This window comes from Plectropomus leopardus, chromosome 8, assembly GCF_008729295.1.
Source record: "Plectropomus leopardus isolate mb chromosome 8, YSFRI_Pleo_2.0, whole genome shotgun sequence".
Lineage (NCBI taxonomy): Eukaryota > Metazoa > Chordata > Actinopteri > Perciformes > Serranidae > Plectropomus > Plectropomus leopardus.
Window position 1 is genome coordinate 17,652,171 of NC_056470.1, and position 23,635 is coordinate 17,675,805.

Sequence of the window (23,635 nt, forward strand, 5' to 3'; positions counted from 1 at the left end):
CCTCTTCAGTTACATCACAATGCTCTGCTCCTATTTCATGAGGACATGTTTTGGAGAACATTTGGGTAAGAGGCCATTTGAGCTGCTGTCCAAAAAGGCTTGTTGGCAGCTGGGCGGTGTTTTTAACAGCTGAATAGACTGGATGGATTGTAGCTGACCCACACCCAGAGTACTGTATGACTGGCTGGGGATAAACCCATGATTCATGTGTACAGTAACTCCACCAAGCCTGTTGAGCTCTTCTAAACTTGGGTCACAGCATTGACACTCACATAATTAACGCACAAGTCTTCAGCTGTGTTTTCTTTTAATGTACATGGTTCCTGCAGCGTTAAGAAAGTTAAAGACTTTTTAAAGCTTTTTGAATACCCTACATAATGCACTTTAAGACCAATTTTACAGTACCCCAAATTGAAGAAAAATAAAACAAACTTACATAAATTACTTTCGGTTAGGGACAATTTTGCCCAGGTTTACTTCAAAGTAAAACATGACCTTCTGGGTCAGGCTAAAAATTTAAATGATTTACATTGAAAGAAACATTCATAACATAACCCATATAAATATCTGTTCCTTAAGAAAAGCATGTTTATTTTCATTTGATTGGATTATTACCAGTTATGTTGAGATTCTACAATGCCAAATCAGAAAAAAATGATTCTTGATATCCTATTTCCAATGTCCTGGCATTTTTTAAGAATTTTGAAAGATTTATTTAAGACATTTCAATATCAATTAAGGCCCTTTTTATAGATTAATACATTTAAAGCCTTTTAAGACTTTTTAAGCATATGCAGGAACCCTAAATGTAGGAGTTGGGGTGACATCGGGAAGGAGTCTGAAAGATTTGATAAAAAAGCTGAGTTTTTATTTTCTTTCGCTGGATATGCATAGTCACTGCTGAGGTATTCATGCAGTTGCTCAGATAGTATTCGTCCATTAACGTCATTGCTCAATATCCACCCCCCCCCCCCCCCCCCCCCCCCCCCCCCCCCCATCCCCCCCCGCCCCTCTGAATTCACAGCAGCAGTAGAGCCGACTTTAGGCTGTTTCTGGGGAGAGAAACAGAGGGAGTCATGGAACGTGGAGTATGGGAAAGAGAGCCAAATGAGATAAGAATGTGCGATGTGAGGATGTCCGGCCTCTGTCTCCCTTTTCCTGGGCTCTGTCCCATCTCTCCCTCCCTTTCCCTTTCTATCTGTCCCAATCCATCTTCTCCCTCTCTCAGTCCTTCGCTCCTCCAGATGGTGTGTCTCTGTACCGTCCTGTCACCCAGCTAAATGTCTTGGGCCTCCTCCCCATTTCTTTTCTTTCTCTGTTTACCCTGTTTCTTTGCGGTTGCCGAGGAACAAGCACAGTGCAGAAATTCAAATCGTTTGTGCCTGAGTTATGAGAGAATTCATTTTAGCCGCTCTTTTCTCTCCCTGTCACTCCTCAGGCCAGAATCTTGAGCCTTGTAGATGAAGCTATGGCTCTGAGTGCATGATAGCTTAAGGGGAAAGCTTGGTGATTAGCCAAATTAAATGTAGTGATGAGCCAAATTGAGCCATTTACAGTCTGTCGGGCTCTCCAAACCAACAGGCTTGCATCAGACGACTTGGAGGGCTCTCTGGAACATTCCCTCAGTGCCTCATGAATTCAAAACACACAGCATCATATCCATTTTTGCTCCTCAGGCCATGCCTTTTGTTTCTCTTCATTTGTTTTGCGTACCCATACAGTGCCACATCATCTTATACATTTTGCTTGCTTTAGCTGCAGACATGCACTGTAACACATTTTCCTGTAATATCACAGTAAACTACTGGCAGGTGTAGTTACCAGCATCCTCCCGTTATTTTACAATGCAAATACCATAAATAAAAACTTATTTACACTGTTTAATTGTATTTTGAAAAAACAACAACTTTATCACTGTTTGAATTTGCCTCCAAAAAGCATTAAGATTTACAGTGTTTTACTGTATTTTGAAAAAACTGTACATCACTGTGAGAATGTGGCGGTGTTTTTAAAGCAATTTGTTGCAGTGAAGTGTCAGACAACTGTCTGTGGTGGAAATCCACACCAGCAGTTGACTCCAGACTAATGCTAATGCTACGGTCAATCAGAAATGATCACAAGATAAATTCAGCTTCAAACATCGATATATAATTGGAATACGGCCCTTTTAGATCAGTACATGCAGGGTATTTTGTTTTTGGGACAGAGTTTAAGTGGACAGCGTAGCCACTGATAGAGCTGCTAAAGCAAGTCAGTTAAATTTATATGGACGTGCTTAACACCACACAGATGATGGACGTTCCAGCTGGAACAATTTGCACGTGGACTGTATGAAGCTACAACCTGGTTAGGGTCAGAAGAATAGGACTGTCAGAACACAACAGGTGTCTCAGTTACACACAGTGAAGCACTGCAGATCACTGTTTGCTGAAGATAAACACAGACATACTGTGTGTCTGTGCCAGATGTGGAGGTAAATCACACATGTGCAAGTCACGAGCAAGTCTCAAGTCTTAACCTTCAAGTCTTAAGCAAGTCTAAAGTTACTGAACAAAAAGGAGATACCACTTTTTGGTATGAATTGGCATTGCAGTAATATAGCCTACCACACATCTGGAATGAGAACGTGTTGGAAATTTGGCTGATCTGGTCGATCAACTGCATGTGAGTGATTAAAGTAGGTATGGGTAGTGGAGACAAAAATGGTAAATTAAAGCTATGCCAATGGGTGGGCCTGCAGCAGTGCTCATACTTCACACCACCTCTGCATAAGTCAGTGCCCTCCTTGGGCTTCCCCAGTAAAAAAAAATGTGTAGACACGCCACTGACATTTTACCCACAAAGTACATGCACACAATGACACAGGTGCTCGGCGGCGACCTGACTTGGAAATAATAACCTCCTTTTAAGCAGCAGCACGGCAGCCCATCAAATACCCCAAATATTCTTTAAAAGGCAGTTGTACTCACCAATTTAAATGGTTCTGACTGGTTAGGCCTGCAAAAAAAAAAGAAAAAAAAGAGAAACATAAAAATGAAAATGAAAAAAATGAATGAAAAAATGTAAATATAACAGTTATCTATTGCTGGGAACAGCCAGCATCTACTAGGCTCTCTGTTAGCTTACCATCATAATTCATAGGCTAGTTATCCACCTGGTTCAGAGATTAATTTATTAGTATCCCACAACTTAGCCTATATAATACATGTATGCCTTGTCTTACACCTAATTATTACACCGGATTATTTAGACCTACGATGTAGCTTGCTCTTAAAGTTAGCTCACCTGCTGTGCTGCATGTTTGATGACACACACTGAGGGCAGCGGCGAGGGGGCTTGTCCATGGGCTGGCGACTGTCTGTAAAAAAAAACAAAACATTTTTATTACATTTCCACCAGAGGCCCACTTTTCGCTTTTCCAGTACAAGAATTAGACTAAAGATCGCACACCGTGTTAAAAGCTCCCTGTAGTTTTCAATTGTGCAACATTTTGTGCAATGTTTTTATCTTACAGAGCTGACGAAGATCTATGATTTTTGTTTGACAAAGACCTCTGTTAGATTTTCAAATCTGAAAATGCCTAACGAAGATCTCTGTTAGAGACCTATACAGAGAAAGACAAAGTGTACTCTGCATTAATTTCAGTGGCATTTGTGGATGTTTTTTTTTTTCAAACTTACAACTACGCATAAAACTGAGCAGTACTACAGGATTTGTGGGGGCTGTGTAGTGTAGTTGAAGTGCGATATGACCATATGAGATGACAAAAACATTTTTAAAAACAGAACAAACAGAACAAATCAGTAAAAAAGAAAAACTGCATCCACATGCAATGTATTTGATTGCTTTAGAGACCACCACTGTCAACAGTGCTGCCTCAGTTAAAAGGTAGGCCTGTAATATAACGACCTCCACCGCTGCCTTGTTTATGTCTGAAAATTTGACTCCTCCCTCTGGTGACATCTATTGGCTGTATCTTTGTCAACATAAAGGACACATGGAAGCATGAGGGCAGTGACATTTACAATTATTACTGTGCTCTTTACCTACCCCTGCATGTAGTTTGTAAAACTTTTAGGTAAGGTCTCTCTCTTGGGCAGAAAAACTGTAGACCTCTCTACTCTCTATTCGAGGGCATCACACATTCACACATGGCATCTGAGGGACTTTTGGAGCACAGAGCTGTAGCAGCAGTAAGTGACTATTAATTATAGATTCCTCTGTCTCTCCCCATGTCATTTTCTCTGTCAGATGGATCCGGTGCAGAAGGCCGTGATCAACCACACCTTTGGAGTTCCACTGGTCAAGACCAAGCGGCCAGTCATCTCCTGTAACGTCTGCCAGATACGCTTCAACTCAGAGGTACAGCAACATAAAATAAACACAGTTCATACACAGAATTTCTCCCTCCGTCTCTCATGATGCCTCCATCTCCCATGTGGCATTAAATACGCTGCATCTTGTTGTTTATACACACACACCTCTCACCTTGTACACATTTTCTTTTGGAATGTGTCGAGCTTTCTATCCTGTTTACTCTCCCGAGAGCGAGAATTGACACAGAGGATGTGGTACATTTGTTTGGGCTGTGTTTTGGCAGTTGCAACCCGGTTGGAATTTATTCAAGACGGTGTGGAGTTAGCAGAAGCAATAATCACTGCAGCACAAAGTCTCAAGAGCTGCAGCAGAAGCAGAGACAGACAGAAATAGGATCTTTGCCTGCATTTTCAAAGAGATTTTCTCTGAGTCTTGCTCATCAACGTTGACAAAGCTTGATTAAGATCTTCAGCATGTGGAAAGTTAATTTTACACAAACGTGTCACGAAGCCAGAATTTCTTAAGAATTAACTGCAGCGAGTGAGTTGTTTGTATAATTCTATCAAATTATTTTAAAAGCAGTTTCATCTGCTTGTCCATATGGTGTAGTTTATATATAAACTCATAATGGGAGTTTAATGGCATGTTACACCCATGGGCAACTTGCATACATGACTGATGACAAATTAAAGAAAGCAAAAATCATATGGAAGTATTTTAAACTTGTTGATGCCAACCTATTCTCTTTTCTTCTTGCTGTAGATGAATAGGACAGACACATGAGAACATCAGAGCCAAACGTCATGTGTGCAGCATATAATTTGGCTGTGATGCTCCCTATTCAGTGGTGCAGACTTCAGGGCCAGGGCGTACATCCATCCACAATACACAACATTTAAGAAGTGGACCGGTGCTATATATACTCCTCAGGTCTACAATCATGGTTTCCATGTGGTCAGGGAGCGGCAGGGCTATAATCTTCAACCTACTCTTTGCAGAGTTCTCTGCTGTGTGTCTTCATAGGCGCAGGAAGCAGTTAGACAGAGATGTTTATATGATGAAATACTTTGAGTGCCACAGCTAAGAGTCAAATAAGGGCTTCTTTACAAAAGACATGTCCTGATGAATAATGATAGGATATACAGTAAATCTGAGGAGAATTTAAAATATCTAAATATTTAACTTCATGGTTAAAATGTTGTTTTAATGACAACTAAAAGTAAAAGACATAAAAAGTTCTATGGGATGCCCCTAAAGTGTAGAGACTTTAGGGGCATCCCATAGAACTTTTTTTGCAATCACATTCAGATTGAATATAACCAAACACAAAGTGTTGTCATGCAAACCAGAGCATTTCTGACAGGAAGGCATGTGCAGAGTGCAGTAATAAATGCTATAAACTGAAATAGCTTTAATGGCCAAGTATGTGTGCATATAAAACAAATGTGACTTTCATTTTTCAGCATATTACACTTAACCTCTCAAAGAGAGGTATTCTTGATTTTTGTTCTTTTTCCGCCATGAACCTAAGAGTGATATCTGACCTCAGTCTGCCCTCTCCTCCAAGAGCCATCAACACTATGAATCATTTGGCAAATGACTCCAAATATACCTGGATTTAGGGGGATTTAGTGTCATCTAATGTTGAGAACTGCAGATTGCAACTAGCCTAAACTTTTCCCAGTTAGATTTTTTTTAGTGTTCATTGCTGTTTTACCCAAAGCAGAATTCTGATCAAAACAGGTAAACACAAAATAAAGCGGTTTCATGTTATAAATCAGTGATTCTCCAGTGCTGTTCGGCATGTCACAGTTGGGCCGCAAGTAAAGCAACTGCCAATGTGTGCTCACTGTTTTTCTCTGATAACCTGTGATCAAAACATTCACAAGGTTTTTACCACAAGACAAATTATCTGCAAAGGACCTGGTGATTTAAACCGGAAAAATACTCAGTAAAGCAGTTTCACGTTAAAAAAAATCAGTGTTTTTTCAACAATGCTTATTGCGGATAAGCTTCTAACTACAGTGGCAGACTCAAAAATGTAAACAGCCCAATCCAGTGTTTGGTTTATCCCATCTGAGCTATAGTAGAAACATGGCAGTGCAACATGATAATGAGGACCCACTCCCCATGTAGATATATACAGATCAATCTTCATTATTTTCAGGTGATTATACACTAAAGACAACATAAATCACTGGACCTTAAACTAGGTAAAATTTTAATGTCACAAGAGACTTTGCCAATGGAGCAGCTTAACAAACAATGTTTCAACAGTAAACACAAACAACATAAACAAAAGGAAGATAACTCCAAAGCAACAAAGTCGTTTTTAAAAGATGAGTTCCTGTAAGACAATAATGGTATGATTTTCCAAAACTATTTAAGAACAAGAAAGAACAATAAATGTGAAAACAAAGGTTAAGGTTTCATGAGCGTTTGGTTTCCCCACTGAGGCTCATATCATGTTTACTTGCTCATTTGTATAGAAGGTCCCAGTAGGTGACACATGCTGCAGCGGTTAGCACTGTTGTCTCACAGCGAGAGGGTTAAGGGATCGAACCGCTAGCTAGCTAGAAATTCTGGAGTTTGCGCGTTCTCCTCAAGTTTGCATCAGTTTTTTGCCAGGTGCTCATTCTTCTCCCACAGTCCAAGGTTAGATTAATTGCTGATTCTAAATTGTGAATGGAAATTTGTAAAAAGCTGTCCTGTCTCTATGTCATAGTCTGGTGACCTGTCCAGGGTATTCCCTGCCTCTCCCCCAATGTCCGCTGGCATCGGCTCCAGCTCCCCCATGACCCTGAACAGTATAAGCAGTAACAGATAATGGATGGATTGATACTGCAGCCTTGGTTTATCCTCTGGCTCCTGACAGATAAAAGACATACAAATCACACATGTACACACGTGAATCCTCAGGATTATGATATTCAGGACTACACCACCTCCCTGCTGTCATTGTCACTCTCACTACCAGTACACACTACAGAAAAAGCACACACACTGCAGTACATCAGCAATGTCAAACTTGCAGCAGGCTGTGTGTAATTTGTGCTGTCCTACTGAGCTCAACTGAAGAAAAATTGTCCTTTTTATCGCCATAGAATAACTCCCCACCCACACTGTTCGATTTAACATAGTGTCAAGTCAGGATGAATATTTCATGGGTGAAAATAATACAGCGGGAAACACTTCGAAGAATTCTGTGCTGTATTCATCGCTTCATTTTTCCAGTCTGGGTCTCCGTCTTGAGAGAGAGAGATTATTTTGCCATGATTTTGACATTTCCCCGTTTTTATCTGCCATCTGTGAGTTGATTGGGTTGTTTAGGTCACAGAAAGCGATGGAGGCTTACAATGTAATGTCACGATCAATGTATTTGTCTTCAAAGGATGCAGTTCTGCCTTCCTGCTCCCCATGCTCCCCTCATTTCACGCATCATTTTGCCATCATTCATGCATCCGCATTTGATCTTTCTCTCTCTGCCCTCCTCTTTCTCTGCCTGTCTCTCTCAGCAACCTTCTCCCCCTCTTTCTATCTGTCTTCCTCTCTCATGCTGCATTATTTACAGTGTGGAAATGCCTAAAATTGCCTGCCACTACTTATTATAAGATGCATTCGTCAAGGGCATGGATTAGTGTCTGGCTCTGACAGCCCCAGTGCATCTTGGGAAAGTGGAGGAGAGGAGACTTGGAGGGGAAGGGTAGGAGAGGAGGAGAGGATATGGGGAGGGTTTGCACCCCTCTGTCCCTGCGTGGTGTGGTGGTGTGAGGTGTTAAACGGTGGGTTATGCAGAATAACCTTGGTGGCGTGCTGCATTAGTGACGTCACAGACTGTGTCGCGCTGCATTGACCAACGTCACTGCTGCTGCAGCAAGACCATAGGCTGATATGCATCCCACAGTCTCTTCCTCTCTGCTCCCCTGCAGCCCCCCTCTTTTTTCTGCTCCCCCCTCACTTCATTTCCTGCTTGTTTATTGTTCCATTCGATCTGTTATTTTCTCTCACTTTCAACTTCCTCTCCATTTTTCCTCCTTTTTGTATCATCTGGAGCTGCAGCTGTAGCTATGCTGTAACATCACGGCTTCCCCCCTCAAAATGATGGTCGTGCTGGAAAGCACTTGTTCAGTTTGAACCCTCTGCATAATGAAACACAGGCATCACAGGCTGATGCGCTGCAGCTTTTCCTCTCGCTGAGATTTTTGTCTCTTTTATATCATTCTCAGTCCAGCTCTTTACATCACCTTTTTTGTCTAGTAGTTCCCTGGCTGTGCACCATCTCTCCTTCATCTTCCCTTTTATTCTCTTTTCTCTCTCTCTCTCTCCATCCAGGACCTCACACTGACACTCAGCTGCTTGGCAATTGATCCCTTTGGCTTGGCTGGAGAGGTTACGAGAGCCTCTGTGGCTGCTTCGCCATGCACCACCATATACCTCTCTATCTCCCCTCATTCCTTCTTTCATCTGAGAGATCACTTCTCCCCCGATCTCCCCCTCGTTGCACCCACAGCTCTCTCCACCTTGATCTGCAGGCTTTGCTACAGCAGCTCCTTAAGACCCCTTTGACGGGGTCCAGTTACAGAGAGTTGGCTATATCTGGGGCCCTGTTTGTCATCATGCTTTACAAGAAACATGTGATCTTCTAAGCTACTGCCCCTGGTTTACCGTGCAAGCTCACGTCCTGGATGCCATCAGGCGCATACATACAGCAAACATACAGGCTCACAAACATTACTCATCACCCCTTGCCAGTCTATCCCCACTCCTGAGCCTGTGGTCAGTGTTATGTCCTAAGTTTGCAGAGCCTTTCAGCACCTCTGACAGCTGTTAGCTGCTCTTCAAGGCCATGTCTCTCCCTGGCTACTAACTGTAATCCAGCCACTTAATAATCATCTTCATTATTGGCCCCTTGATACAAGATTATTTAGAGCACATGTCATGACACATCTGCTTAGATAACGTACTTGTGGAGACAGCAGTGAGCCATCTGACTCAAGTGCAGCACTGATATAAAGTGTCTGTGTCAGTACAGAGCCTATTTGTGTTTTTAATTGAGGGACACTTAAACCATGATAGAGGGGCGATAAAGAACGGGCGAACAGATGGCCAATGGGTTACATGAATAACCCCCCAACCCCACCCCAACCCACCTATGTGTGTGTGTGTGTGTGTGTGTGTGTTTTTGTTTCACAGTCAACATACTGTAAAGCTAGACCGCTGGCGACAGCTCAGTATAGCCACCATGGATGTATTAAGAAAACCTGGATACCGCATGGAGGCATGGCCGTGTTCATTTCTATGAGAGCTGCTCAGTAGTGCATGAAGCAAAGAACACTCAATTTCCGCTGTACTAAAGTACCCGGATCATCCGCATTATGAGGCCCTTACAGCATGTAAACTGTGCCCGAGCAGGAAACTTCTGCCAGCGAAGCAGATGACTTACAGTTTAGTACTTTGCTAGTTTGAATGGCTATCGAATAATTTAACCCTGTAGCTCTCTAAGACTTTCCAAATGTAATCGAAAGTGACTGGATTAAATCTTGAAGGTGAGATGAGCCATAAAAATGTATCCACTGATTTATAGACGTCATTTTCCAAATATAAATGGGAAAAAGTCTTTCTGGGCCCTTGGCATCATGTGATGGATCCAGATGGTGTGATTTCACTTCTGGCCGCTATGTAAAATTTGCTTTAAAGCCCTGTGATCTTCCTGGGGGCTTGATAGCAACCCTGTATCTCATCTGCTATATTGTCCCACATTCACATACCTCTGTGTGGACACACAAACAAACATCAGTCCCCTGATGTCCCACTAGTCTCCTGAGGAAAGTCTCACCTCTGTTGTTTACTCTGTGAACAAACACATCAGCTAGTAGCTTGCCTTTCATCCAAAGATTAGCCACAGTAGCTTCTGCAATCGATCTCTGTGCCATTGTTTTTACTTTGCTGGAATGCAAGATCATCTCCAGTCTTTAAAAACCTCCAGACTCAGAGTCCACATTTTATCTTTCAATGAGATATCACAGACATGGTCTTAACTGCCTTGTCGCATGCATGTATGTATAAGTCTGGGACTGACCCTGTTCTGTGAGCAGCTGAAGGCGATCACAATATTTATGTCGAAGGAGCCCACGTATGCCGGCCTTCCACTGATAATGTGTGCTGTGATAATGCTGTTGTTGTTTTAGGAGTGAGGGTTATGTCAGGGCAGGACTTATGGGCCCTCCAGGCAGATACTGTGGCATCTCACTGACCCCCAGTTCAACTTCCCTTGGCATGTCTGTCAGCATGGCTGTAGTAATGAAAGCTGGAGCCAAGTATTGTCAGGGTGTCTGTCGGGGTTTATACTGCAGAGGATGTATGTCAAAACTTTGAGCAAGGCAGTTATGCCAAAGTAGACACATGAATAATATGAAAGCAGATACACTGTTTGTCTAAATATACTGCATGATGATTTATTGTTAATTTGAAAACCTGATAATGGGACAACTAAGGGACAAGAGGGACAGACAGGTCTCAAATGTCTCCATCACTGCATCTTTTTGTTCCTGAGCGTGTAATCCATTTATCCATCCACTGTAAACCTGCCTGCTGTCTTTGGCTCCAGTCCCCAGTGTGTATTGAATAACATTATAATGACATGTATGCATGTGTGTGCGGCTGTCACATTGAGTCTAATCCAGCCTGCAATGTTTTATTCACCTGTTGGTGTTCACTTACAACATAAGCATGTCTTTTTTCCCTATGTTCCATAGAGCCAGGCAGAAGCCCATTACAAAGGAAACCGCCATGCCAGGAGAGTCAAAGGCATCGAGACCTCTAAGAGTCGTCCTCAGGAGGGGGACAAGCCTCATACTGTGCCCCCCACCTCCTCCCCGTCTCCGCCCGGCGCCCCTGGCACCGCCCCAGACAGCGAGCCCAGCAAAGCGGGTGAGACAGCAGAAAAAATTACCAGGACTATAAACAGAAAAAGTGCTTGTGCGAGTTTTGTTGTTGAAATAAGCATTTCAGTCTGTGCAGGATGTTTAGAGGCTTATCATTTTGCTGGAAAATGAAATGGAAAATATGCAAGAATAACAAAGGCATCTAATCACAGAGGCTTTGCAGTGTGTTCTTCTCGTGAGCATCTTCAGCTCTCTGTGTGGTCTGATGTGGTTGCAGCAGAGCTTATGGCCAACAACAGTCACACAAACCTCAGAACCTATTTGCATTGACAGTAGTGTCTCACATATCCTCTGAAAATTCTTTCATGAAAGATTAAACAAAACTTTTAGGTGCCAGGAATTTTGACAGTTTAATAATCTGCTTCAGTTGAAGTTAACATTCGGGGTGGGGGTAGATAAGAGTAGAGTGTGAGGCTGGTTGTGGGTTAGAGGTCTCGAGTTTTTCTTTTTTTTGATATCTAGGCAAGAATATTTTGCCGTATTACGTTTTTCGTTTTCCTTTTTGTCTTCTTATTTTATGTCTTCTTGTTATTATCTTTCTTAATATTTTATAAATATAGTGTCCCTTGTGCATGCTTGCTTATATACATGGCTGAATTACTAAAGATGCCCAACAACTATCAAGATAGCAAAACAACGACAACAACAGAAGAGACAAAACCACCACGAAGTCTGTGTGTCCTGCTCCTGTGTAGCAGAGTTGGTGGGGCCGTTTGCATATCTGCACCCAGGGGCCCAATTTTACATAAACTGCCCATATTTACATGGAAAAGAAGCTTTGAAAATAATGCTTTACAATAGTAAGTGTATTTTTATTTAGACGACTAAAGAAGTTACTTTAAAACTAAGACACAGATGAAGCAAAAAGACCCTTTCTGTAGCACTGGACACATTAAATTCCATTAAAAATGTAAAAAAAATTAAATTTAAACTTCAAAGCAGTATGTCTTAATGCAGCTACATTTAGAAAGTTCTGGTGATTGCTTAATGAAAACAGCTGATGCTCAGATGACTGTAGGGAAGCAGAAACCAAAAACAGAAGAAGTCTGACTACACTTAACCAAATACATAATATTCTGTATTCATTGCATCTACCAGTGACTCTTTTTTAAACTTATATCGGCATATGTATGCAGAATCTCTAGATATCAAGAATTTGATATCGTAAATGTACTTATTTCCATTTGGAGTTGTTGTAGTCCCAGTAGTTTTGACCAATCATGTTTGAGAGGCAGGAACGCATTGGCAATATCTGAACCCATCGGCTACATCTGACAACAACTTGGTTTTATGATTGCTTTTTTTAATTTATCTGCATTCATCTATAAATATCTGTTTATAAAGATGAGCCAAAATGACGGCTTACGGAAATGGAAGTCTTGGCCTGGATATCCGCTGGCTACACCCGATTAGCCTGAAATATTGACTCTTGCCCCTGGAGGCTTTATTGTATTCAGACAACAGCTCAACAGTCCCATACTGCCTACTGACTGATACAGTTCATAACAATCAGTTGTATTTTCTCATAAAAGGGAAAATATATAGGTATTTGCAAGAGCACAAATTAATTAATTAATTAAGAGATACTCTCGCTTCATTAGTTCACATCAAGCCTTTTTGTTTAATTTTAATTTAGTGATGCCGTGGAACCGCCTTTGATCAATCTTTCCTGGTCAACACCTGAGCAGTAGACTACTCTAACCAGACATCTGGTCTATAGCTTTTATGAATGACAGGTTGATCAAAGTAGATGCATCATTATTATACCACAGACAATCCTCTGTGTTATTCCCGTCTAACCACAGCGATGCTTTGTTCAGCTGAGCAATGTTAAACTGATTCGGTGTCCATCTATTTAGACCTCAAGCAGGTGAGTTGGCATACACATGGTCATATGGCAGTTTCTGGGCACCTTTTCAAGGAACCCCACCATGGCGTGCATATGTCAGTCCTGAGTGAGTTACTGAGAAGTGCAACACCATTTGCCACAGAGTCAAAATAGATGTTGCCTGAGCTGTGGGCAGTGGTAATAAGTGCTAAGACTTATTGAGAAAAAATAAAGATGACACCACAGTGCAAGAGTTTAACAAGAATCTCAGCCAACGTCTGAAAGGACAGAGGCAGCAGCTGATCCGACTTTAATGAAGAGTAATTTAATGTTGGAAGATTCATTTAGGAGTTAGTAAGGACACGGGGCATTGCAAGCTCTTTCTTTAGCAGTATCTCTTTAGCTCTGTCTCGGTCCTCTCTCTCCCTGTCCTGCTCATCTTCCTATTTCAAGCTATAATTCGGAGGCTGCTTCGTGACTCTGCCCTTCTCCTTTCTCTGCCCAGAGTTTTCCATTCCCTCAGTGTCACCACTCTGTCCTTGGATCAAACACCAGGCGAAGAATAGGCCAGCCATGTTTTGGTGACATTTACAAAGGTTTCTGTGGCTGACTGTTTACCAGACATTTCCACCTTATTGACGGGAGGGCACAGAGCAAACACGATGAATGAAAAGATCAAACACAGGTCCAATAAATGCCAAAATACAACATCATACCCGAGCAGAGACCTTAGTATTTCACTGCCTTTCACTCTTTTTGTGTGCATACAAATCAGTAGTAAGAGGGCCAGTCCTTTTCACTCTCCTTCCCTCATGAGGGATGTGAGATCAGCTCCAGGCCTGTCGCCATTAGTGAGACTTCCCGGGGCGGACTCCAAAAGAATGAGGAGCCAAAACAAGCCTGCCATGACCGAGATCTGAAAGTAGCAACATGTGAAAGAATGCCTTTTTCCATCCAAGCCTCTTTCTCGTGACCCTAGAACCTCGTCTCTTCCTGGTCTGCCTGCACGCTCACAAGTTGTGTTTGACTGTGTGTGTAGAGTATGTGCATCCTCAGTGTGATACTGTCCCCCTGCTCCATGTGGGGGGACAGATCTCAAACAGCTGTGCGTGGCTTCAACTGGGAAAGCAGCGTCTAGAGGACGGTCACTGCGGTTTGGCCCACAGGTCAAACTGGGGCAGTTACTCTGAAACCGACAAAAACAAACAGGCTGTACACACAATGCGTGCACACACATATGCACAAACAATGTGGTCAGGCACATGTAAGCGCGCAGATGGAAGGACGAGGAGAAGATTTCCCACAATGCAAATCTTTTGCAAAACAGAGCAGCGTTTGTTGTCAATGTTAAGTGATTTTTCCTGTGAATGGTCTGTTTGTTGATTCAAGATTTTACGAACTATGACATTCTTTGGAAACATTCAGATATGATACAGAGGAAGTTCAGTCTAGCATTGGTGGTGATGACCTTCTCTTTTATACTGCATCACTTCTCATTAACATATCAAATGCAGTCAACAGTGATGGCCATAAACTGGACACGTTGAGACCTTGCTGAAGGCTGAAATAGTGAAAGGTCAGTATTGGCAGTGCTGTAGCTTCCTTAACCTTATGGCTATGGGAACAGGCCATGAGATTTATAGCCCTCAAAGGGTTTGTGGTCAGAGTTGCCCCCAAAGAGGAGGCCCTTGGCTTTGGGGGATTTGGCGTGGTGAGCTGAGGGTTTGGCTGAGCCTGCGGGTGATGGAGAGACAGCTGTTTACTTGGAGAGAAGCTCTGCTTTTCCCTCCCTCCTTCCCTTCCTCTTTATCCCTCTTCTGTCTGACACTCCCACTCTAATGAAGGGCCCTGTTAAAACCACCCTTGTATTATGGCACTCTTTAGTCCACACAAACACTTGCGTGTGCACACACACCCAAGGTCAATTAAACAGATGACTTTCATGTGAGGGCTAGGGTTGCATGGCTATGAGGCGACTGTGGCATTGAGTTACATGGAGCTGATATACTTTTCATGCTCTGTCTGTATTTCTTGTTAGTCTTGGAATTTTCAGGGAATTCACTTGTTGTTTTTTTCTTTGAAGTGAGCCATTCGATTAAATCAACCTGAAATAATCAACATAAGTATCTAACACACATAATTGGAGGTCTGTGAATGTGTGTGTGTGTGTGTGTGTGACTCAGAGTTCGGATGCAGGCCAGACTGGGAAAAAAGCACCCAACTGCATTATAAATGAGGCTTTGGCTCTCGCAGGGCCAGCATTGGGTTTCTTAGCTCGTTAATCATTAAAAATGGGCATTTGGGCGCTCTCTCTCTCACACACACAAAAACACACCTACATGAACTATTGTAGCCATGCACTCAATATGCCAGTGTTAAAGATCCAGTGTGTGGGATTTGGGGGGATATATTGGCAGAAATTTCATATCAGTTTTTTTTGGTTGTTTTTTTGTGAATTATCACCTGTAAATAAGAATTGTTGTGTTTTTGTTAGAATCTGCCATTTATATTTACATACAGAGCGGGTCCCGACCGTGTCTACTCAGATCACCATTTTGCACCACCATGTTTCTACAGTAGCCCAGAACGGGCAACTGAAACACTGGTTCTAGATAGGGCCATTCGTGTTCAAAAACAGATTTTTTATCATCACTTTTGATTGTTTTTGAGAGGGCTAGACCTATGTGAATGATTCCACACCCTACTCATACTCAGTTTACTATTATTTATGTTTTGTTTTACTCGCCGCTGGTTTAAGTCTCTACATCTACCAACAGAACAGCATGGATGAGTTTCAGTCTTACATGCATGTTTTTTTCAGTCAACATTGCTGAAACAGAGCAGCTTAATAATGTTAGCAAGAAGTCAGTGCAGTGGCAGCCACTGGTGGCCAGCTATGTCGTGTTTCCTCAGTATGGCTTTTGTTTACATATGACGTGCTCTGTCTGTTACTCGCAGTTTCTCCGAAAACAAAAAATTTCCACACTGATGATTTATTCCAGAGTAAACAGCGTTATCCTCGTCTTTCTCTCAGCTGCTCGCCATCATCTGCCTCACGCTGTGAGACAGTGACACAGACTTTTAAAATAAGGGCACGACTGAAAGAGGATGATATGGATCGATGCTCATTTAATCGATGTATGGATGAGGTCGATGGATCGTTATGTAACTGGTTGTAATCTGCAATCCTGACCACTAGATGCCACTAAATCGCCCTAAACGTACACACTTTTCTTTTAAACCTCCTGCTTTTTTGAAGGAATTGTTACTCACAGGTCTCATGATAATGCAGGCCTCTGTAATCTTTTTACCTTGGTTTTAATTGCACCACTTTCATTCAGCATAGGGTATATAAAAAAGCATGTCCATCACTGCATAATGTTCCACCTACACGTGGTGTGGTTGCCGATCCTTATGGGATCACTTACATTCTTTGTACAATAAGGAACATTTGCTTGCATAGACACTCTTAAACACTGCCGTCCACCCTAATTTTGCAATCAGATATTTTCTTTTTGTTTCCAAGAAGCTATTGCAGGCTACAGAAAATTTCACATTCAATCAGAATAAACTTTGACTCCTGCATCAAACAATGGAAGTGGCTCTGGCATGAATTTAAATTAGTCAGTATTAAATCCCACAGCTTTATCAACAAAACCGTTCCCCACAGACTGCATACTATACATAGCTTTAATTTCCTGAGGTGGATTATGGCAATGCAGACACACCAGGCGATAGTGTAAAGCATCTGGACTGAGTTATCTCCCTCTGCTGACCTCTCCCAGTGAATAATGCCGTCTTGTGTTTGGCTATGAGGCCAGCAAGCAGGGAATAAGGTCAGTTAACTGCCTTATCAATGTTTAATTAGGCTTACAGCATATCCTCAGTTTCTGGAGATTCAAGTCCATCAGTGGGACTCTGCGAGCAAGAAAAATAGAGCGGTTTGTCTCTGCTACTCGCAGAGAATCGCAAATCTAGAATGAATCTTTCATGCTTTTCATTTTAGTCAGTAAATATGATAAAACGAAAGACTTTGCAGCTCAGAGGGAGATTCATAATTTTGGTTTGCTGAGACAGACAGTGAATTACTGTGGCTACAGAGGCCCCGAGGGGGTTTAGCCTCGAGCTGAACTTGTTCTAAGAGGGATGAGTGTAGGAGACATTCACTATGGTGAAGCAGTGACTAGATGTGTTTGGTAAGGCAGACCTCCAGGCCATCATGGATCATGAAATCCCTCATTACTATTTGGCCAACCACCTCTTTCCCTCCTGACTTGATTTTAATTCAAACCACATGTTATGGAGGCTGTGGACTCTGGGTTTGATTCTCTGCATTGTAATGAACTCATGTGCATGTTTATGTGCCTGCGTGTGGGCAAAATTCAACAACAATACTGGAGAAAACTATTTTTCTTCTCTATCATTCTGCCTTCCTGCACTTGTAGGTACAAGCTCCTCAATCAACCTAACCAGCTCAGTCAGTGATGTGGCAAAGAGAACATATTATGAGTCACAAACCTCTCCAAAGAGCACTTACCCTCACACTACACTTTGATCCAGGCAGGCTTTATGGACTCCTCAATGGCATATAGTCAGAGTAAAAAAAAATTTTTTTTTTTCCTTTTTAACATCTGTTTGACAAACGCCGTGCAGTCAGCAGCTTCATAGCTGGAAACTTCCAATATGGAAAGAGGGAGTTTTGATCTTGGATAGCAGTGGAATGGAAAGCATTTACAATGGCATCTTCATCAGAGATGATGCAATGGACTGGCCGGAGCAATTACACATCACACATATGAGCTTATAGTCACAAAAGACTCACAGGCTGGATCAGATACATATATATATCACGACCCCTATGGACTCTGCCATGTGACAGAATGACAAAGCATGTGGGAATCCTTAAAAGGAAATTGAGCAGTTAAAGTCAATATTTGTTTTCTTCCCAGAAATGCTCCATGTTATCCCTTTAATACCATAATCCAGTGGGGCTTTTCCGTAGCCTGCCCTCGGCGCTACATCCTGTGGAGTTTGGAGAAGGGCCTGCTGGTCCCTGCTGATGGGGGGAGTTCTGAATACCCCACCCAAATTTAGGGGGTCTTTTTTCAGCCAACACCCATTGCTTAGCGAATACCGAAGGCATTGCGTATGGGAGTGGCTGACCAGAAACATGTGTCTGGCGATGTATGTATAAACATCTTATGTGATGGAAAAAAAGGAAAAGTCATGCAATTAGACACATAAAAGACTGAGAAATTAAAACTACAGAGAGCAAGCAGAGAGAAAAATGAGCCAAGAGCGAGAGGAGAGTTCACTTAATGATATTGAAGTGCCATTTTGCTCAGCCAAAAACAACAGGTGTGTTGGAAAGAGTCAAAACATGCACAGGCTGGGGTATCTGTTTCCTGTTTCTCCCTTTGGAAGCATTTCAATAAGATGAGACCACATCAGTGAAAGGCTGGCTCTGGGACATCAAAAAGCCCAGAAACATATAAAATAGTGCCCGTGTCTTTACATGCGTGGGACATACGTTTTCCTCCTCTGATCCATTTTATGCAGTATGTAATTTAAATTAAAAGGAACTATGTGACCAATAATGGCCTATACAGTAGGAATTAAAAGCACTTCCGTCTGCAAGCGCTTTATGTTGGTTTGTCTGATCTCCGCAGCAGACCGTGCAGTCCACATTCAACTGGGAGTGGTTCATGATGTGGTTTGACATGGAGAGTTTATGTCTGGGGTACTTTGCTTCAGTGCTGAGTTTAAAGACAATAAAATCAATAGTAAAACACTTTACTGTTTGACTTGAATACATTTTTGGATCACAAAATCAGTTATTTGATTTTTCAAACCACAGCTATTGACATTTATTCAGTTTCTTTTTTTGTTTCTGTTTGTTTTTACAGATGAAACACAGCCTCTGTCCCAGTTAAACGGGCCCCTGCTGGCCCCAGGGCCCCTTCTCCCTCCTACCACCCCGCCCACCCCACCAATGGACTCACCCGTGCCCTCGGTGTGCCCCCTCCTGCCGACCCCCACACCTTCTCTGAGGCCATAAAAAAAATCCGATCCAGGCTGCTCTGAGGTGGCGCTGCCAGTGCCGCAGCCTGGATCTGGACCCCCGGTTTCAGGAGCTGCTGGCGCGACAGCTTCTACCAGCCCATCCAATCCAGAGACAGAGGAGGACAAGGCCAAGAAGCTGCTGTACTGCTCACTGTGCAAGGTGGCTGTCAATTCCTTGTCACAGCTGGAGGCCCACAACAAAGGTGGGTTAATCTGTGAGCTCTGAAACTCTGAAGTTGCTCTACTGCTTCTGCACTTTCCAGAAATTCACTGGCAATCATATCATGTGGGATTAAGTGTGACGTTCTTGGATCTTCAGGTGATGAAATATGTGTATCTGAAGGTGGAACTCCCTCCCTCATCTTCTCAGCTACAGTATGGTTGGCCTTTTCCCTGTTTACTCAACCCACACTGCTGTTTTTGTTGCTGGAAACAAATTTGTAACATCCTGTCACAGAGGAATTTCACCATAAAAGACCGATGTAGCAACTTCTAAATATTCTGACTTTCTATAATACAATTTAAAGGTATATAATGCAGGAATTGTTGGCTACTATTTGTTAACAATATTGCCAGGAAAAAGGGAAAGTGAAAGCCAACCCCAGCTTTGTCTGCTTGGCGTATCACCTCGCTATACTGGATTTTTTTTAACACTGTGTCTCTGACTTTTCTTAGCCTCCTCCAGTCTGGCACCTGATCGCAATTACTCTATAAAACTGTGATCTCACCTGTGAGCTGTGCCCAGGAATGTCACAATTATTTTTCAAAACAGAAAGAAAATACAGGCAGAGGCCAGGGTCTCTGCAGATAAATACACAATCACACACTTGACTGTGAGGGATTGGGCCTTCATTTGTATGAGTCTATAAGATACACTACATAAACCTGAGCAGTATACCTCTAAAAGATAAAATACTCTTAAAAATATGCAATAACTGTTATTGTAACACACATCTACATAATGTAAACACAAGAGGGCAGCTCAAAGAAAACCAAAAACCTGGTAAATTTAAGACACAATTTCAGCGAAGAATCCTGTTTTAGATCACAACTTTGAATATTTAATAGCACTGCTTTGAAAAGAAGTTGGATATTTCTGTTTTTGAGAATAAGATCTTTACTTTATAAAGAATATTACTTATTATAACCAAATATTTTGTAACATAACTAGTTCTAATAATAATATTAAAAATAATAATACTTGATATCATACTATTTTGAAATTATATTTTAATTTTAGACTAAATAATTTATAATTTTATATTAATTTATATTATAAGTCAGTATTTCATATACATCTTATCTCTCTCTCTCAGTCTCTATCTCTCTCTATACATATATATATACATAGTATTATTTTTACATTTTACACTCCTAAAGTAATAATTGCTGCAATTGCAATACCAGATGTCTACAGCAGTATAAGTTGTTTTCATGATCTGTGCGAAGTTTGAAAAATGTGTGTTAAAGGTCCATTGTGTAGGATAATGGAATATCTTTGGAAATGGAATATAAAATAATAAGTACGGTTAGTTTAGTGTATGATTACCTCAAAATAAGAATCTTTGTGTTTTCGTTAGCTTATAAATATCTGTCTATATTTACTTTGGGAGTGGATCCTTGTCTACAGAGATCGCCATGTTGCTCTACAGTAGCCCGAGAATGGACCAAACACTGGCTCTAGACAAGCCACCATAGTGAGCAGCCACTCGGTGACAAGCAAAAAAGCGCCAGAAAAATACAACAATGAACACTAAAATAATCTTTACCGGGAGTTCACACTCGGCACAATGCGGGAGAAGTTTCAGCAGGTTGCAATCTCCAATCCTCACTGCTAGACGCCATTAATCTTTCACACTGCTCCTTCAAACCATTTGGTTATATGAAATAAAACAAATAACACGACTCAAAGTTGCACAAACATAGTCTATTACTTGACCGGCATTACTGTAAGCGCTGCCATATGAGTTAATGACTTGACTTCGCTCCAGCAGAGGGTACTGAGAAGAACAGTGATCAGCAGATAACTGATCTGTTTGACACTGACGGGCTTGACCTATGTAACTGAGCACCGGTCTCCTGGTTTCAAGATGTCTCACCTGTGTGTGTGTGTGTGTGTGTGTGTGTGTGTGTGTGTGTGTGTGCCTGCCTGCTCTCTTATGCAGCACTCTACCAACACACCCCACTTTCTTCACCCATGCAAAAACATGATAATTTAAAAGAACTCAACCACTCAAAAATTCATGATTTGTCTTGTCATTTGCAGCACGCAGCATAAAATGTGTTCCACATAGCCTGAGGCCTTCCTGTTGAAAAAGTTTTAGAGGAAGATGGTAAATGCGGGTAACCACTGCATGAGGGAATAAGAGAAAAATATGTTATGTGGGTGAGCTCACCACAATACCAGCTTTAACAGACTGTCAGACAGCGTTCACACATGACGACACTTTCTCAGGGCTCCAAATACCCCTGAGGTCCCCGCTGCCTGCTTTAATCCTTCATGGCCTACCAACTGAGCTCTCCCTGTGACCTTGTGACGACAATTTGTGTCTGCTGACCTCCACTCTGTATTATTTATACACTCCGCTACACATAAAGAAAAACTACAGAAACGCAACAGACAATGAGGGCCCGCATGAGTGTAACTGTATCCCATTTGCCTTGAGTAATGCTCAGTGCAGCCAGCTCAGCCAGACATGAAAGCAGCCAACAAATACCTCTTAAGGTTAGATAAAGTATTAATCAATACAAATGCAACCTCTGCCGCCATTATTGTTAGATTAACCTCTGGAAGGCTTTTGGAATTCATGCTTTATCGTGCACTGATTAATTGTGTTATCAGTCAAACCACTACCTAACAATAAATTTGAGACACATCTTCCTGCTAGCATGTTTACGATGTACACACCCATTTAAGTATAAAAAGATTTCACACACAGTGTATAACAGCTTCTAAACATGACCCCGGGCCACATCCTGCTGTCAGCTAGTTGGCAGCAAAGTTCAACCCCTGAATGACAAAGAGTTGAAACTCTACGAGGAAAGCAATCTGGAAACAATCACCCTCACTCATTCTCAAAATCAAAACTGTGCATGTTAGCAGGGCTCAAAAATAAAAGCATATGTCATGCAGGCACTTGAGGAGCGTGCGTGGCACAGAATGAACAGCAGAAAAAAAACTAAACAAGAAAAAGAATGATGTGTATGTAATGTTATTTCAACAGTTTCCTGTCAACACATTGCCTATTTTTGTTTTTTCAAATGTGTCTTGTCTGCTTGTGTGTTGGTTTACGCTATGAGTCAACCGTACAAAGACAAAAAATCCACTGGGCCATCCATTGTCAGACAGAAATAGAACAAAGGCAAAACAGACAACCCGAGAGCACATTTCTGGCCACGAGCAAAATCCGTCATTCCAGCCCCTTCCCTCCCCAGTGGAGCCCACAGCCTCCATGTTCCCCTCCCCGACAATTCCTCTCTCTTCTGTAACCTTAACTCTGTTCAAAGGGATTTCAGAGAGGGACTCAAAGTCAGAGCCAAAGACAGTGTGATGCTTTACGTTGGAGCTGATAGGAAAAGGTGTCAATGAGGGGTGACCATGACTAAATTTTTCAGCCAAGAACAAAATATGTGATTATTTAATGAGAAAGTATTCTGGCACAATCTTTGATGTGTGGCTTTGCAGACCACTTAAAAGGGAGAATAATGTGCAAGAGCACCTCTCTGAATGGCATCTCCTTTGCAAATTCAGCCCCCTGGAGTCGGATTTGTTCAAATTGAGTTAACACTGCATGTAGAAATATTTCATGTAAATGTATAAAACTTGTATCACAACAGTTTAGAGTCGCTTGTAAATTCCTTTTGTAGTAGATGGACATCTTTTATTGACACTATCTGACAAAACATTTTTTAATTGCTGCATATTTGGTTAGTTTTTTTGCTGGCAGGAATCATGGGGTGGATTAATAGCAGGGTGTCTGGTGGACTTTGGGGAATCAAAACATTAAGAAGTCTGAGTTCTCATGTAACTATGTCTTCTTGCCAAGAAAGACATCTGTTGTATTTGATGTAATTGTTTTGTGTCAGGCGTAACACACCCATCTGTAATAAAACAAGGTCCCATTTCGATTGCTCGACAGAAGTAATGGTTGTCAGTTGTTCAGAATCTAGATATATTTACCTATTTGTTCCCAGCAAGACAAAAAAGAGCTGTAGCTTTTATACAAGTTGTTTAAATAGTGCTGGTTCATCGCATAAATATTTAGCAAAATAGTAAAAAGAACAGATGTCATGATCAGCACAGAAAATGACTGACTGGAAATTCACGCTGAGACCAGTTAAACCTGCTTCTCATAATAGCACAGCCTTAAATTTTCAACTTTTGACATTTACAGTTCAAATGATTGGTCTTGACAGCAAAGGTTCAGCAGTCCAGCGCTGTCATTGATGTTGGCACATGTGGTGATATAACTGACTGCAGTGC

General features: G+C 41.8%; 1 protein-coding gene across 1 annotated transcript in view; it reads left to right on the plus strand.

Moving 5' to 3' along the window:
- znf385a (zinc finger protein 385A) overlaps positions 1-23,635 on the plus strand; it is a 68,916-nt gene that overhangs the window by 39,952 nt on the left and 5,329 nt on the right. The window contains 3 exon segments of the mRNA XM_042492015.1: positions 4,252-4,362; positions 11,073-11,247; positions 18,996-19,355. Coding sequence (XP_042347949.1) covers positions 4,252-4,362; positions 11,073-11,247; positions 18,996-19,355 — 646 coding nt within the window.